This window comes from Lethenteron reissneri, chromosome 8 (genome assembly GCF_015708825.2).
Source record: "Lethenteron reissneri isolate LAM-NWPU_2019-01 chromosome 8, ASM1570882v1, whole genome shotgun sequence".
Taxonomy (NCBI): Eukaryota; Metazoa; Chordata; class Hyperoartia; order Petromyzontiformes; family Petromyzontidae; genus Lethenteron; species Lethenteron reissneri.
In genome coordinates this window covers 1,165,328-1,184,146 of record NC_083786.1, presented here as the reverse complement: position 1 = coordinate 1,184,146, position 18,819 = coordinate 1,165,328, and the positions used below count along the sequence as shown (strand labels likewise).

At 45.6% G+C, this 18,819-nt stretch overlaps 1 protein-coding gene across 1 annotated transcript in view; it reads right to left on the bottom strand.

The window, feature by feature from the left end:
• Positions 1-1,351: 1,351 nt before the first annotated feature.
• The window catches only part of LOC133361674 (aldo-keto reductase family 1 member B1-like), a gene marked incomplete at its 5' end in the record, with an annotated part of 42,125 nt that continues 24,657 nt past the window's right edge, over positions 1,352-18,819 (bottom strand). Inside the window, 5 exons of the mRNA XM_061580659.1 lie at positions 1,352-1,882; positions 2,772-2,854; positions 11,273-11,356; positions 11,909-11,990; positions 13,704-13,810. Coding sequence (XP_061436643.1) covers positions 1,840-1,882; positions 2,772-2,854; positions 11,273-11,356; positions 11,909-11,990; positions 13,704-13,810 — 399 coding nt within the window. The remainder of the gene's footprint in view (positions 1,883-2,771; positions 2,855-11,272; positions 11,357-11,908; positions 11,991-13,703; positions 13,811-18,819) is intronic.

Sequence of the window (18,819 nt, the reverse complement as noted above, 5' to 3'; positions counted from 1 at the left end):
GAACCTCCCCCCCCACCCCCAGGCTCTGGAATGAGACGGGCCACCGGTGTGATGGCTCTCGTCTCCGTACGAGGGAAGCCAATCCGGTGTCAACGGGAAAAACCCCGCGAACTGGATTTGAGCGATGGCTGGAAGAGTGATCCGTGCTCCGTCAACCGAGATAAACGAAAACCCCAGATAACCAGGCCACTGATAACCGAAGTTGTACTCTACATACTAATGTAATGGTGCACACCACGTCCATATAGGATGTACAGTTCTCTGGTTGTAACAGCTGCCATTTTTCACAATCTCTACCGTACACATAATTACTCATTCGCAGTCTTTTCAATTACACTTTATTGAAAGTTTTGCTAAACATAACAACCAGCAAAAACACAAATATGCATGTTTAGTAATGAATCTCGGCAACACATCGCTAGCATTCCGACACATACAGCGCCCAGTTAACACCAACACGTGTTATCTTATTGTGCACTTCCAAATAATCCAAGCTCCTCACACTTCTCCATCACTCATCTGCTGGTGGACAGACATACGGTAGATGTTTTACTGCCGTTTAATTCTACAACTAAAGAGTAACTTAAGGTATAGCATGCGCAATGTGATGTAAACATATTCTTAGGTTTTTTCGGTAAAGTCACGTAGGTAAAAACATTAAAAAGTAAAATAAAATAAAAATCACGACGTTTCGGAGGCAACACAAGCTTCCGTCTTCAGGTGGTACCGTCACAGCCACGACAGCTGTATCAAGTATCAAGGCTGTGACGGTACCACCTGAAGACGGAAGCTTGTGTTGCCTCTGAAACGTCGTGATTTTTATTTTATTTTACTTTTAATGTTTTTACCTACGTGACTTTACCGAAAAAACCTAAGAATATGAATCATTGCAGTCACGAAAGCTTCAAATCTAGAAGTGATGTAAACAGTTTCGATGGAGTGGTGACTGGTGACCCTGGTCGATTACACGTGCACATCATGGTGGCTTTTAAGATTGGTCGCTTTCTTCTTGCAAGTTATGCGATTTGTTTTTGTCGATCTTGGAAATATAATTGTGGAGGCGTGGTGCTGTGTATTTTATAGTTTTGTGTCGAACTAGGAGGACCCATAACATCAAACGGAGGGTTTAATTTGGTGATTTTGAAAAGTTTTTTGGTTTGGCCATGTTTGTTTGTTGTAGTACGGAGTTAGACTGATGGCCTTAATCTTGTGGTTGTTGTTGTTTGACTTGCATCCCACTGGGATTTTTGCACACAGCGTTGATGTATGGTGCTTTTTCTGCAATATTTTGCTGTCTTTTCTTGGATTTTCTGTTTGCACATAGTCACTTTAAGATGTTTTCTTGTTCATGTTTTTGTTTTTTGTTTGTTGCGGTTGCACACGATTCAAGAGCCGAATGGCTCACGGGACTATACCAAATAAATGAAACTGAAAAAACTAATTTGGCAATTCAGCATTTGTCTAAGCAAGCCTGACTCTACTGATGAGAAGATGAATGTCGACACTGGTCCAGAGTTCGTATGTATTGAACCATTGCTGGAAATATGCACTCTTCGAAGACTGTGGCGAATGGGGTGCGTAAAAAGTACTTTTATATTTGTAGGTGGAGGGACAGATGTGGGTGGGATGTGAATTGTCTGCTTAGTTTGTTGAAAACTGCCATTTGAGGTATTTTTGGGCTTAGTTGACCATCTTTTTCAAAAAGCATCTATTTGTTTATTTCTGTGAGGTGTTAATGTATTAATTCACGTTGGTGTGTTGAATAAGTGCAAACTATGTATTCTATCAGAAAAAAATACCCATGCAGGAAGCTGAGAGAATATAATATTGAAACTTGGTTCAGAAGTCAGTGTTGAATGGGTAGTCTTTGTGGTCCACAGCCCTGTCAAAAGTACACACAACACGACACGATAAGGCAATTCACACAAAAATAAAAAAAATATTGTTACACAGTTGCTGAGCACAGGGTGAAATGCCCAAAATTTCAAGCAATAAACAACAAACAGCACGATCAATGTTGTAATATATAATAGTTAACATGGTTCTTAAACAAGGTGACAGGAGCTTGAAAAAAGAAATGGGACAGAATGCCAAATTGGAGCAGTGCAATGGAAAAGACAAGTGTTGTGACCTGCAGTGTGGTGTTCATGATAAATGTGTGAATGGAAAAGCAGTCGGTACCCATGCTTCAGCATGGTATACGTTGGATTGTATTGACCTTGCATTCTCAGTGGTGGCATGTAGACATTGTATGAAGGCCAGAGAATCCTCACATTGGTATTATTACATTTGTGCCCACAAGAAAGTCTCACCGAATCTCTTGACTCTTTTTCAGGAGGGCCCTAGCAAGATTTTGCTATAACTTCCAATAGAGTAATTTTGCAGGTGATTTGTTAAATTTTAACCATGACCTTGACATAAAATGGATCTTGCGAATGACATCACATGATTTTTTTACATCCACTGTGGAGATGGTGCATATTTATAAAGTTAATACACCCGCAATATTAATCATGGCAACAGCTGGAATCACACTGTGAACCTACACAACAAGAGGAAAATGCGCTACCGCTGGGCTGCGTCACCCCCCCAAATAACTCAAATGCTGGCAAGCAGAGGAGATGAGAGTGTGCACACGGCGAACACCAAGCGTCCTTCAGGCCAAATGACACCCGTCAGCTTGGCAGAACATTGGTGCCATGGTGGCAGGGTGTGATCGTATGATGGTGGCAAGATTGATGGTGCCACGGTGTGATGTTTCCCAAAGTTACCATTGCATTGGGCAGGCCCTCCAGTTCTTGTTGAGGGAAGTCAAGGATTTCATGTCATCTGCAGTCAGCTCAAAATCAAACACCTGCGGACATGGATATCAACTGCATATTAGCGTATAACCCTACCAAGAGCCTCTGATTGTCAGAAGAATAGTGGGCTTTGTGACTGTACAATGGAATACATTTCTGATGTACAATGGAATACATTTCAAATATCAGCAAACTGCCTCCCAAATATAGTGCAAGTATGATGTATTTCACCTCACAGACTCCAAATACACATTGTTTATAGTTATTTCAATATGCATTTTGGAAGCAAGTCTACTTTTACTGGTAGGAACCTCCTGGTTACACCAGCCCACAGGAGATTATTGTGTCCGTCCGTCGTGCATCCAAAAATGGGAGGGGTGGGGCTGGGTGGGGAGGGGCTGGGTGGGGAGGGTGGGGAGGGGCTGGGTGGGGAGGGGCTGGGTGGGGAGGGTGGGGCTGGGTGGGGGGTGGGAGGGGTGGAGCTGGGTGGGGAGGGGCTGGTCACCCCGTGGTGTCCTTATAAAACTCAACGTTTAACCTACTCACGCCGGTTTGTGCCCACCCTCACAGTCGGCCATATTTGCGTTCCTACCAGCTCCCTCCGCAGAAATGTGTTTGAAGTGCATAAGATCTGATGGGAACACTCTTAAAAACATAAACAGCAATATTGCATCTCGATTAACATAATCAGTACATTTACTGGGCAACAGGGTGGCACCTCCACAGCAAGGAAGGCCTCAGTTTGATTCCTGATTCAAGTACCCCTTTTGGGTGGAGTTTGTACGTTCGCCCCTGTTCTGTGTGAGTTGCCTCCGAGTTCTCCAGTTTCCTGCCACAGCTAAAACATGCCATGTAACCAGTATTGGCCAAACATCCCAATGCTGAAAAATGACAAAAAAAATCACTCCATAAATTACTCAACTTCGATTCCACAAAGCAACATTTCCCCCTACTGAAAAACTTGGCTGGACTTCCTGAAAAAGTATTGAGACTCCTCTTGGTAAACAAGCATAAAAAATGCTGATCATGAAAATGTTAACATCTAAAACACAAAACAGTATCACTGTGGAATCGAAATAATACTCAATGATTATTTTTGTTATATATTATAGAAAATTACATCACACTGAGACTGGTATTGAACAGAGAGGGATCCTTGCCTATAAACATTTGGCAGTTCATAGCATTTGTTCTGGAGTGGAAGATGGCAGCCTTCATACTCTGTTTAGTGAGAAATCACGACAAACGTCGATCATCAATCTCCCGGTCTTCAGAGAAAACAATACAAGCAACGCCAACGGCCCTCTTCAGGATCAAATACCACACCAGATAGGCCCTGGGACAAGGATTCTCCAACTGAACATTGAAGGACTCTCCCCAGTGAAGTGCGAGTATCTCTCGATCATAATGAAAACCCATAACATTGATGTCCTGACGCTCCAAGAAACCCATGGCTTGGATGCCCTACATGCCAGTCGCTACCACATCCATGGATACAACAACCTCACGACGAGCCATTACCACCCAAAAAATGGCTTGGCCGTATCCATGAAGAACACCATCAGTTATAAGCCTTCCTACCAACTGAAACAGAAGCCACCTATGCCATCACCAACGTGTCCAAAGCCTCTAATTAAAAATGGACAAAAGTAGCGCTCCCAAGTGCACCGATTCCAGCCCTATAATGTTGGTGACTTTAACAGCCACCTGGTTTTCGAATCCCAAGCAGCAAGCAACTTTTCACGCTGCTTGCTGGCAACACGACCATAACCCAAACCTCACCATCATTTCCAAAGATCAAAGCGGAAGCACACTTCACGCATCCCGCAAAATACTCCGAAGCTTCCCCAAAAGTCAACATAGGCCCCACATCGACATTTAAATCCCCGTGATTCTGTAAAAATTATTACCAAGGTAGAACCTGGCCAAAGCTGACTGGGACCACTATAAGGAACTTTATACTCTTTGGGTCTTTTGGTAAAGTCACATAGATAGAAAAAAAAAATCACGTTTCGATCGCAACACAAGCAATCGTCTTCAGGTGAAAAAATACAGCAGGCGAACTGCTGAGGCAGGAGAAATATAGTAGGAGAGTTGCTGTAGCAAGAGGTTATATAGGTTTGAGATGAGTGAAACCCAAGGGTAAGTGGGCGGGGCTAGAGATGGAATTTGCATGTAAATGTAAGATCAGAGAGCCTGATATACCTCACGACTACGTGACTTTACCGAAAGACCCAAAGAGTATGAATTCCTGCAGTCACAAAAGCATTAAGTCAAGATATAAGAAACCTGTAGAAAGAGTGGCGAGTCGAATTCCTCAAGACCAGAATGTTATCACCGTTTTGTTGGCATCCTTACTGCAGCTGCCAAGAAGAGCATCTCCTGAGGCTTCTGGAAAGAATCCACTCCATGCTGGATAAAAGAGACTCAAGGACCTGCTCCAACAGTACAACCAGTCGAACAGCCCACAGGTTTGGAAGGCCCTGCTAGAGTCTTTAGACTCAGCCAGACATCAGCGGTAGACTGAGTGCGTTAAAGGCCTGGACTTGACACACTCCAGCCGCTGTGCCCGGGCCCTACTATGACACCTAGGTGCTGCTAACCAAACAGAATACCAGACCGCAAGAATCCTGCCCAACTCTATAGCCTCCAAATTAGTGGAGAACATAAAAGGACCACTCGACAAAAACATCAAACAAGAGATCCATCGCCAATTACAAAAGACAATTGCCTCAATTTCTTCACAAAGACCCTACTGCCATCAGCAGAGAGGAAGTGAGGGAGGGTCTGGCTTAAATGAAGTACAGCAAGGCTGCTGGCAGAAATGGTATCACCCCACAATCCCTCCATCACTTGGGCCCTAGGGGACTTCAATGGCTGCCACACCTGTACAGGAAAACCAGATGCATCCCAAAAGCATGGCAAGAGGTGATGTTCATTGTAATACCAAAACCGGGCAAGCCATCCGATAACCCGGGAAGCTATAGGCCAATGTGACTCCTGTGCATGACCTATAAGCTCCTGGAACGCATCATCCTCCAGAGAATCCTTAAAGAACAAGCGGGATTCTGGCCTGGGAGCAGCTGCTGTAACCAGGTTTTGGCCCTTGCGACGCACATTGTGGCCGGATTCCAGTAAATATCCAAGACCGGCGCAGTCTGGATTAAGGGCTTGATGTTGAAGCTCGCAAGGATCATTCCTTACCTCAAAACAATACACTTGATATCGACAATGATAAGCATGTCTATAATAAGGGCGACAAAGCCAGCTCACCCCGGTTCCTCAACAATGCATTGTCATAAGGTTTAATACTCGAGCAAACGCTCGTCAATGTCTTCACAAGTGACAAGCCGCCAACCGGGTCACGCAAATTGTATATGCAGAAGACCTTGCCCTGGCAACGCAAGCAGCCACTTTCAATGAGCACCAAGCACACTCTGAAAGTAACCTTCTGCAGCAACACTGTTCGACATGACCCCACTCCAACCTATTTTGGAGTGAAGCTGGATCGTATACTAATCTTCCATAACCACCTGAAAAGTTAGTCACCCAGACCAAAACAAGGGTCAACCTGGTCCAGAAACTTGCAAGCATAAGCTAGTCAGCATCAGCACCAGTGTTATAGATATCAAAGATGGCCTTTGTGTACTCTGTAGTTGAATACTGTGCACCAGTATGGACCAGAAGTAGTCACACTCGATGTGGTAATGTCCAACTTAACCCTCAAGTCAATCCCAACACCCTGGGCTGCCCGTGCTGTCGCACATCTCTCCCCCACTCATCCGCCGCAACGCTGAAAACCTCGAAGTCCTATGAATTGAGGAAAATGGTCACCTATCCATTCATTAGGACCTCAATATCATCCCTCATCACTTGAAGTCACACAAGCCCTTTTAAATCCATTCACTTAACCTTAGGAAATGCAAATTCAACCCCAATGAAGCTTGTAAAGATGAATGGAGTTCAAATTAACTCACAAGCAAACATCTTGTGAAAGATCCAATGCAGAAGACCCCTGGGTTTGATTTTCCATGAAGCTCATGATCCACCATAAATCGCATCTGCACAAATCATTTCAGATGCTGATACCTGATGCACAATTAGAAAATTAAAAACTCTTCAGTGTGTGACTGTGGTCATCCAGTACAACATATAATGACGCAATGCCTGATCCACAAATACAAAGGAGACATTACAGCGATACACTCCGCTGCTTTTGACGCGGTTGCCTGGCTTGACCACCTGAATGTGAAATTGTAGTTGTTGCTCTGCATCTACATCAGCCATCTTACCAAAATAAGTTTTTTTGTCTGTGTGTCTGCGTGTCTGTGTATGGACGAAACTTGCGACAGATTTAATTCACAAATCGTGAGGTTTACGTTTTAAAAAAAGTACCCAGATACCATGCGATAAGCTCGGCGGTGAGCCAGCGCTATTCATATTTCCCATCCGTCAACTTTAAAGTAGTTAAATTAACAACTTAGTACTATTTATTATTATTATATTACTACGGTGAGCGTGCGCCAAAGCACGCATCTGCGCATGTGCGAGAAACCTGAGCCGTGGTTGCCCCTAGCAATGCACACATGCGATCGGTGGGGGGAGGGGGGAATTTTCATTCGCGTAAAAAATGCAAAAAAAATACACACAACGCTGAGGTAAATGATTTACAGTGTGATGTCCTCTTCTCCCCATCCCAATGTGTGCAGTTACTACTATCGAGTCGGTAGATGCTACTACTATAGTCAGTAGATACTACTGTAGAGCGGGCGGGGGGATGGTGGGGGGGAGTAGCGGCCCAGCCCCAGCCTGCCAAGGTGCCACCTCGGCTGGCTGGGCAATCTAGGCGAGGCTGGGGGCTCTGCACGGGACTAGGCCTTCACCACTACACTATGTGAAGTTAGTACTATTATAAAGTTAATATATACTACTAGCTTGTTTGCCCATCCTAGGAAGGAAGCTGTAATATTTACGAAAAAATTGAGCGGAGTATAATTGTATCTTGTGTTAATTTAATGGCAGTGAATCTTGCACCAAAAGTATGTCATCAAACACTTCACTGCAGTTCACTGTAGCACTGTATTAATGGAAGTGATTCTTCCACAAAACTACATCATAAAACACCTGACTTCATGGCCTGGACTCGCTGGTGGCGGAGTGGTTCCTTGACATGGCACAGAAGGCGGGAGTGATGCTGCCGGTGGTGGAGGAGGAAGCCTGCACCTCGCTATGGGTCGCACGACATCTCTGCGCTTACGAAGAGATGGTGGGACCCGCGCAAAGTGTGGCACACATCGCGTGGGATCGCGGTGACGTCGAGGGGCTGCCACGGCCCCCAACCAGACACGTGCCACTGGCGGAGGAGGACGAGGGAGAGACGGTGGCGGCCCTGCGGCAGTACCCGAGGATCCCGCGGGAAGCGGAGCGCCGACCCCAGCACTGGGCACCTCGCGAGGTAGGAGATCATCCTCGGGTCACTGACGAAGTCATCTGCCATCACTGCGGTCGGGAGGGACACATCGCCCGTGGATGCCGCAGCAGGACGAGTGCACCGGGGACGACCAGCCAGAATCGTCAGCCTCGGTCCGCGGCCGTTCCAACTCAGGCGAGTGCTGACACTTCGGACACCCGGCCGGAACCATCCACCCCAGGTTCACCCCATCACGCATCTCATTCCTCGGGTACGGCAGCTAGGATTCCCGCTGACGGTCCGGGCCCGTGGCTGGACACGGTTAATAAGTGGCGTCGGTTGGCCAGAAGGGTGGTGGCGGCCACGGCGAGGACGTCCGTGTTGGTAGGCTCGGTGATAGGGGTTAGCGTCTGCGTGTTGGTCGACACGGGTGCGTCGGCCAGCATCATATCCCTGCGTGTCTTTGACTTGTTACCAGAGGGACAGCGTCGTCTCGCGCCGGTGCAGGCCAGGTACATAGCCGCAAATGGGGGAAGTATGGGGATAATGGGCCAAGTGGTAGTGCCGGTCCGCATCGGGAAGTTGGAGGTACGTGCTCCGGTACAGATCTCCAGTGTGCTCACGGTTCCCTGTTTGCTGGGCATGGACCTGTTGAGTCATATGCCCCTTTGCATTCTGAAGGACGAAGGCATCGTCGAAATCGGTGGGGGGGGGGTCGCTTATATTTCTTGCGTCCAGACGGGGAACCGAAGCAGCTTCCGCGAGTTTAGGCGCTGGTCAGGAATACGGTCTCGATCCCGCCTGGTGCGCAGGCCTTGTTGCCGCTCCGATATCGCACCCCGCTCGTCACTTCCCGGTCGGATGCACCACTCATCGGCTCCGCAGTACCATTGGTGGTGGGTCGTCATTGCCTAGCAGCAGCTGACACACTTGTGCACAGGAATCAGCCACTGTTCATGCAGGTCCTCAACACGACTGACACACCCATTACAATTCAGGAAGGGGCCTTGTTTTCAAATGTCAGTCCCATGCATTCGAACTTTGAGGCGCACACCGTCAACAATGTGCAATTGGATGGCCCGTCGGTCGGCGCAGAGGATATGTCATGGATAGCCGCGCTCCTGGCACAGAATAGCGATCTGTTGCCAAGGGAATCGGGAGAGCTCAGGACTTTGTTGAGAGACTTTGCAGACGTGTTCAGTCAGGGTCCCTACGATGTTGGTTGCACGACGCTGATGGAGCACCACATTGATTAGGGCGATGCGCCACCCATTCGGCAGAACGCCTATAGGATGGGTCCTAGCGAGAAGGAGCATGTGCGGCGGACAGTGCAGGAGATGGAGTCAGACATCATATCGCCATCTACGAGTCCGTGGGGGGCGCCAGTTGTATTGGTTAAGAAATCGGATGAGTCTTTGCGTTTTTGCGTAGACTTCAGGCGGCTGAACAAAGCTACCTTGGTGGACGCCTACCCGCTCCCACGCATAGACGGCTCATTAGATGTACTCGCAGGAGCAAACATTTTCTCCACACTGGACCTTTTGGCGGGATTCTGGCCGAATCCAGGCCGAAAATGGCTTTAAAAACGTCTCAAGGTCTCTTTTATTTCAACTGTTTGCCGATGGGTTTACAGACGGCTCCCGCCACTTTCCAGCGATTGATGGAGCTGGTACTTGCGGGATTGCAGTGGGAGTCGTGCCTCATCTATCTCGATGATGTGATCTTGTTCGCTCGCACATTCGAGGAGCACTTAACCCGGTTGCGACAGGTGTTTTAGAAAATTTGTGACGCCAAGCTCAAGTTAAAACCCTCCAAGTGCCATCTGGTTCACTCCTCCGTTAAATACTTGGGTCATCTCGTTAATGTGTCGGGGGTCGCGAAAAATCCCGACAAAACGGCGTGCGTCCGTCATTGGCCAACACCCACGTCCGTGCCTGAAGTCCGCAGATTCGTGGGATTTGTATCCTATTACCGCCGTTTCGTCGAGAACTTTGCTACCATCGCTAAGCCCTTGCTTAGCTACCGTAGAGTCGGTAGATACTACTATAGAGTCAGGAGATAATAGTAGTCAGTAAATACCACTATAGTCAGTATATACTGCTGCAGTCGGTAGATACGACTATCGCGTCAGCAGATACTGCTATAGTCTGCAGAAACTACCATAGATTCAGTAGTTACTGTTATAGAGTTAGTAGTTACTACTATAGTGAGTGGATGCTACTATAGAGTCAATAGATACGACTAGATTCAGTAGATAATACTATAGTCATTAGATACTACTGTAGTCAGTATTTACTACTATAGAGTTGGTTGATACTACTATAAAGTCTGCAAATTCTACTATAGAGTGAGCAGATACTACGATAGAGTCAGCAGATACTACTATAGAGTCAGCAGATACTACTGTAGAGTCAGTAGATACTACTGTAGAGTTAGTAGATACTACTGTAGGGTCAATAGATACGACTATACAGTCAGTAGATACTACTGTAGAGCCAGATACTACTATAGAGTTACTAGATACTACTCACTCTATTGTATGTAGGGTGTGTAGATATATGCCTTGGGGGGGGGGGTAAAAATAAGTTGAGGGGAGGGGGGTCAACAATTTTCAATTTTCGGAATCCTTTTAGATCAACTATTTACCCGCCACTTTCTATTACTTTTTTATTACAGGACTTCTGCAAGCCTCTTATAATTTTGTTGACGGACAAATGGACAAAGAGGCACACCGGCTTTCCCAATAGCTTAGTATTTGTGTAAGTATATGTTATGTTTTTAAGAAAAGTTTTGAAATATATTTTTCCCCCGGGCAACGCAATGTACTTCCCGCTAATATAAAATAATCATTGGTTCAGATAAGCCTGACTGCTGACGAGACACTGATTGTCAAAACCAGTCCATACTGTTTGTGTATTGAACTGATGTTGCTAAAATTATGTGCTTCCAGAAGGACGTATGTGTGGCTGATGGAATGCGTAAAAAAAGTACATTTTAATGTGAAGGGAGAGGTATGCAATGGAAATGCATAGTCCATGTGTTGATTGTGATCACAACAAACCTGTATGTTCTCATGGATGCGCGCCTTTGTCACAGACTTTGGAATCACCATCACTCCTCTTTGTACATGGAATCGGATTAGAACCTATTCCAAACAAACAGCCGTGTCATTTAAAGGCAAACAAAAAGCATAAATATGTAAATGTACAGCAGCACTCAAACAAACACAAATGTATATTCCATAATAGAGGTTTTTTGGGTTAAATCGATTAAATATATAAATGTGTCGTTAAAACCCGCCACCACCCGACACAGCCAACTAGTAAGAGTTGTCACGTAAACAGAACATGCCAATTCGTCACTAGTACAGCAGATTCGATCTGGCTGTCGCCTGAAGCTAGTTGCAATTACTGGCGAAACATCGTACTCAGATTATAAATGTTGTGGCTTGGCTTTCCAACACACCAGTGTGCTGTACTAGTGATGAATCGGCATGTTGACTGTGTCGGATGGTGGCGGGTTTTAACGACACATTTATATATTTACACGATCTAACCTAAAATACCTCTATTATGGATATTGGTCGCGAAAGCCTAGGTGTTAAACTGACAAATGTATCTTGCAGGAACACATAGGTCCTCCTCCTGTGTATGCGTATGAGGTGGTGCATGGATTTATGTATGCGGTAATCTGTTACCTGTGCAGGTGTCTTCTTATGCGCCGATGCAATTGCACATACGCACGGATCTTCCAGTAATTTGGGCTCATCCACAGAGGCCCTGCGTGACAACGCAGAGATCTCACGACACTCAGCGCTTGTCACAGCTGTAGTACGCAAGCCATGCTCAACACATACGGTGTGGACGTCAGCGTGAAACATGCTTATCACACTCATTACAAACACAAGTGCACTCTAACAATGGTCCCCAATAACATTGCTATAATCTACGCTGCATGGAATATTACAGGTACTGCAGGACTAGATAAGAGGCAATGTTATTTTCAGAGATCTTATTATGACAGTCAAATCAAAGTGGTTTCCTGCTCAAATGAGAATTGAGGCAATGTTGATCCTCTGTTTCCAGTTCTGAGCTCATGGCAGAATGTCCACATTCCTAAGTTGGGCACATGTCTATCCATAAGAAAGACATACGCAGTGGTGGTGCATGCCTGTAATCTAGCACTGTGGAGGCCAGGGTTGGTGGATCGTACAATTGTTGTGAAAGTCCCTTCTCGTGGGCGTCGAGGAGGTGCCATACCTTGGCTTGCCAGGTGAAGTCAGTACAGATAATGTGGACTACATCTGTTCTCCGTAATAGAGGTTTTATGGGTTAGATCGCATACATATAAATGTGTCGTTAAACCCGCCACCACTCGACAGCCAATTAGTAAGGTTTGTCATGTAAACAAAACATGCTAATTAGTTCCTAGTTCAGCACACCAGTATGTTGAAGAGCAAACCCACAGCATTTCCAATTCGAGTACGACGTTTCGTTGGTAATTACAACTAGCCTCATCAAGCGACAGCCAGAATTGTGGATAAATCCTCCAGTTTTGGTCTTAAGAGGAATAAATGTGTTATCATAACATTTATATTTACATTTATATTCACGCGATCTAACCCAAAAAAACGCTTATGAATAATATTGGTCGTTAACGCCTACATGTTAAACTCCATCTGTTCTACTGGTATGGGATAAAATGTTGTTCCCTCGCACGAGGGTTTTTTTACAGGTTCTCAAGTTTCTTCCCACATGTAAACACTCAATAATTGGCTGAAAACACCTTAAATATAGAAAGGACTGCAGAGCTTGGACAACTGGTGGCAGCTCATCATCTGGCTTCCTTCCTCTTTGTCTGTGGTTCCTCACGCTCCTCAGTTGTTCGGAGAGTCAGCAAATACTGTGCGCATAACAGTTGAAATTAAATCACAAGTGATACTTTTATCGACCCCGGAGGGATGGTAAACTGAGTCAAGCTCATGTTTCAATAGCTCTGTGAAAGTGTCACTATTGTTTGGTACTAATGTTCTTCGCGCCAGTTTCTTTTCTTAAATGCCACAGCAACTCAAAGTGCTTCGCATCTCATCTCAAACATTTAAAGGGGTCCCCTTTTACAGCTGTCCCTGTGCGGTACAACGTAACTCAGTGCTCGCGTGCGAGCAGTCTACCAGAAGGGGGTGATGATTGGTATGTTTAATCCCAATTTCAGTAATTTGCGAGTATTTTTGTTGGCAAATTAAAACCACAATGCCGGCACACAATGGCCGACTCGCTTCAAAGGACATCGCGTGATTTCTAAAGTCCGCTGCGAAGCGAACAGTGCGTGATATTGTATGGTTAATACACCGCAGTGTTAACCAGAGTGGCCTACCGACGGGCCACATCCCCACCCGGTGTTGCGGGCGACTGCATTGTTGTTGTATGTGCAGGCTGCTAGTGTTGTCTGCTGTAGGTTATGAACATTAATAGTCATGTGCGAGGTTTAGTTACCAATTACGATCGGGAGAACCCAGCGGGCTGTATGCCGTCACTTCAATTCCATGTTCACGACAAAATGCAATCAGCCGGTCTTGAGTCAAGTAAGGATGGCTCTCTATCTGCACACGTGCACACATACAAAGACGCAGATCAGGGAAACATTAATAGCTTTCTCCTTCGTGGTAGCCTGAAACGTTACCAGAGCCACTATCACAGCAACAAATATCTACATCAATGGAAAATGACAAACTCCTTCCATCTGAAAATGCTAATTTTTACTTTTTCCTCTTTCAAAATGTGGCCAACAGGTATGATATTTGCTGTATAAACACACACTGTATACGTTATAGAATATATTTTTTATTAGTGTTGTTGTGTTTGCTCTGTATGTGTGGGCTTTGTTTTGTGAGCGTGTTAGGGTACTAATTAAATAATATACGTGTTTTGGTGTCTATATATATTTTTTATATATGTGTTTGTGTGCATGTTTATGTGTGCATGTTTGAGTACTGTACCCTACTGTAACATATCGTATAATGTAATGTGGCCTATATTGATAGTGTACAGTAGTCTACAGTAGTGCCCCGGCGAAGAAATTTGATTTCCGCTCACACCAACACCAGTGACAATTATCTGAACCGGTCCTGGGCCTCCCCTAGGTCGACTCAGCCTACATTCATACGTCGATTCTCAAATCATGCTCGGATATGCTTGCGCTGCCGATTGTCCACCTGGCAAAACTTTTGTTTAGCGAGGGCTGTTTCCCAGACCAGTTGGAAATGGCGAAGGTAACACCACTCATGAAAAAAGTTGGCTGAAGCCATAGTGACCACACAAACTATTTCCTAATCTCAAACCTGAGTTTCCCGATCTCAAACCTGACAGTAAAGGTCACAGCATCTGTTTCTGAGACGGTTACTTCCCCACGTCGCTGCGACAGGCAGATTCAACCCATTGCAGTTGGTGTACCGGAAGTTCCACATCACTGAGACGGTTCTACTAAAGATGAATTATGACTTCTAAAAGATCATGGATTACCAGTGGGTTGCAGTTTGGTTGGCCTCGATCTCTTGGCCACCTTCGACACTATCGAAAATTAGATACTCATCAGGCGGCTAAGGTCAAGGTTCGATGTGTTAGGTACGGTACTGGGATAGACTGAGTCATTCCTACATGATCGATCACAGTTCATCAAGCTGGGTAACAAACATTGCCTATATGCTGTGCTTAGTTGTTGTACCACAGGGGTCCGTCCTTCGGCCCTTCCTATTTTCAACATATGACTCTCCGATCGCCGATGTCATCTCATCGGATGACATCAAGTTCTATCACTGTTGATTATACACAATTGTACATCACAGTGAAGTTGCAAGTTAGATATGGAGAACCTCGGAAACCTCCAAGAATGGTGCTCGTGTGGTTTGCACAAAACGAAATGCTGCTTAATCCAGGAAAATCGAAGGTTCTGTTGGTTGCCACTCGGGATCAGGTGGGAGGATGATGTGACAGTCGTGGATTTCAGGATTCAGTTTACTACTCGTTTAAAGAGCCTCGGCACCATACTTGACCAGAATGTAATTTGATCACCACGTGCAAAATAAAATGAGGGGCGGAAATTTTCATATCAGGGCTCTACGATACATTCCAACACTATCGAGTCATGACAAAGCCAACACGGTTGCATGTTGCATAGCATCGACAAATGTCGATTATTGCAACTCCCTACTCTACGGGACGTCTGGCAAATACATTACCAAGCTGCAGCATGTGCAAAATTCTCTGGCACGTGTCGTGACGGGTATTTCAAAGTCCGACCATGTCCGTCCTGTGCTCGCAGAGCTGCATTAGCTTCCAGTTGCCAAACAAATACATAAGGTAGCACTCATTACACACAAAGTGCTTGCCATAAATGAACCACAATACCTTGCTGATCTTGTCAAGGAGCATAAACCATCATGAGAACTCCAGTCATTCTCGCAGCGGCTTTTGGCTAGCCATCAAACAAAGACAGTCACCGCATCGCACGCTTTCAGATGCACTTTCGCAGCTGTCTGAAACGCTCTTCTGATATTAGGAAGCCACCAGAACTATGCACTTTTAAATCTAAATTATATAGTTTGTCCTTCCCCCACCTCCGATTAGCACGGTCGGCTACATACAATGCGAAAGAAGTTCTACATACATACAGTAGTGTGCTAGCAGTCTGTGCATGGTGTAGCAGTGTGCTATGCTACCATCAAATATTTGTCCATGAAGCCATCAAGATATATAAACAGAGACAATTTCAACCGAGAAGATGGGTATAAAGTGAGCAATCATTGGAAGGACGTTATTAACAAAGTAAAGTCGTAATTTGCTGTGGTGCTTCCATCCTTCCTGCCGTTTGGCTGTTATCTCCGACTCTGAGTTGCATTGCCCTGTTGGGTGCCTCTGCATTGACGGGCTGGGGTCTCACTAACATAGCCACCTCTGCTCTCGATTGTTCTGGCTGTGTGATGGGCTGTGTGTCTCACTGGCGCGACCATCGCTAGCGGTGGTTCTCTTGCGTTGATGCGATTGCCTCTCATAGTGCAGTTGGCAGCGCCACAGCTTGTGTTACACATATACATGACATTAACTTGCTGATCTCCCTAATCTCTCCCATAAAAATGGTGCTAATCTCCCATTAGCACTGCTGCTGTGCGCATATGCGGCGACGGTGCTCTTATGCGGCGACGGAAGCTCATTTACTTTGACATGCTGATCTCTCTCCCTAATCTCTCTTTCCCTAATCTCCCCCATTAACAAAACTGATGATCTTGCGTGCGGGGATGGGACTCCTTTCCAGCTCGGACCCCGCCTGCTTGCCCTTGGCCGACATACATAGCCCATTGTTGTAGCAGCTCTCTCGCTGTGTTCTTTCTGGTTCAGCAGTTCTACTGCTGAATTATTTTTACTGCCTGAGGACGATCGCTTGGGTTGTGATCGAAACGTCGTGATATATATATTTTTATTTGATTTTTCTACCTACGTGACTTTACTGAAAGAACCAAACAGTATGGATTCTTGCAGTCACGAAAGCTTCAAATCAAGATTGTGTGCTGTGCTGTGCCTGGTTCATATTGTTGCTGTGCCAAGTATTCTCTGTAGAGTCAGGTATTCACTGTCGTGGACGTGTGTGAGGACAGGTTTGCATAGGTACTAGGTGTGTGTGCGGGAATATTCTATCTGGCCAATATTACAAGTGGAGTGCTATTCTGATCATGCAAACCAGTTTGCGTAGGGACGGGCATGTGTGGGTTTTTATTATATTCCCCATATTTGTTTCTGAAGGTGTGGCAAAGGCTGCCACAACCACACCTCTCCTGACTTGGTAAGAGCCAAAATAAAGCACTCAAATCCCTCAATCCATCTCAGCCCTGGTTTGTGCTCCCGTACCTGCCTTGGATGGGCTAACACCCTGCACCATACTTCACCGTGGGGGACTCCTTTGTACCGTGATGCCAAATTCGGTACCCACCGTCACAGTTAATAATACGGATGGTAAACATTGTTTAATGAATAAGAATAATTATATAAAATTAGTAACTATTATGTACTGTACTCACGAGTGCATTCTAGCAGTGGGAGATGAGGTTGGAGCTGCTGCACTCCCAACCCCGGACATTCTCAGAGAAGAGCTCCAGGACCTCTGAAATCTTAGTGATTGCCCGAGTACAATTTTTTGTGGTGAGGTTTATTTTAGGTAGAACTTGAAAGTCTATCCTTGTCTTGTGAGTTCTCACCTGGCTAAACGTACTGTAATAACACTGGTAAAAAAAGATCCTATATATTTTTTATGTAATCGTGAACACAAATAGTGATAATCAAACAGCGGGGCGTGGGGTCTCATTGGCTCAAGAGCGTCCACTGCTCGAATTGGCTGAGCCAATGATGGGGGTGGGTACGTTTCCTCAGCCGCGTGTTCTCACTTGCAACCGCTGTTTAGATTTTCTTCTTTTTTGTAAACATTTCTCCAGGACAAAGGGCAACGAATTGACATTCTACGGAGTCGTGCTAAGTAAGAGCTGCCTGTATATGTGTACGAGTGTGTGTGTATGTATATTAGTGTCATGTGTTTGCTATGTGTGGGTATCTGTGTGTGTAAGGGTGTATGTACACAAGTATGTGGGGAGCGGTAGTGTAGTGATTAGCACGCTGTGCTATGAACCTGGCGACCCAGGTTCAATTCCCGCTCATGGCCAACACCAGTAACGATTATCTCTGAACCGGTCCTGGGCCTCCCCTCAGTCGACTCAGCCTCAAATGAGTACCTGGTGCGATGTGTAAACATCACCACGAGGCAGACAAAGGCAGCCAGGTGTGGTGTTGGCCACCCACCCCCTTGTGTGATGTGCAATGCTGGCCTTTATTAGGTGCTCGCTAACAGCACTTGCCCCCACAGTCTGTTAAGGCTATATGAGGGATCTTTGTTTTTTTTTGTACATGAGTATATATGCATGTGTGAGTGTACTTGTGTCATTACGTGTTTACTATGTGTGGGTCACCCGACACTACGGACAGCCTTGCAAATAAGACGTTCCATTCAGAGGAACCATCCAACTGTTTCATTAAATACAAATCTAAACATTTGTAGCTCCACATATCTGCAGGCTCTGCCCAATGTCTAATTATTCCTTATATCTGCAAATCAGCCTTCCTATTACCTTAGTATTCAGAGGATCCACCGTACCATGAGTTTCCAGACCAAATATTAGAGAATTTGCCTGATCTCGTTCAGATATTCGAAGATAACCAGGCCTGGGCAGTGTTCGGATTGGTGACCAACACGTGCACATAAGTTATAATGGTGGGCAGCAGGGGGTAGTACAGCCAAATCTATGCTTGCACATCCATGCCTCCCACCTTCACCAACTCGCAGTATGGTAAATTAACCTCCATAACCCACACAGCGTGGGGGAGACACTCATCCAGCAGTGGAGTAACAAAAGGAGCTCGATATGTACACATTCGCAGATAAATGGAGATGATGAAGGGAATATTGTACCGTCATGGTCCAAATTGATCAAACATGAAAAATGACACCACAAATTACTTAATTGGGGAACACAGAGAAAAATCCGGATCATTTTCACCCCCTCCTTGCAAA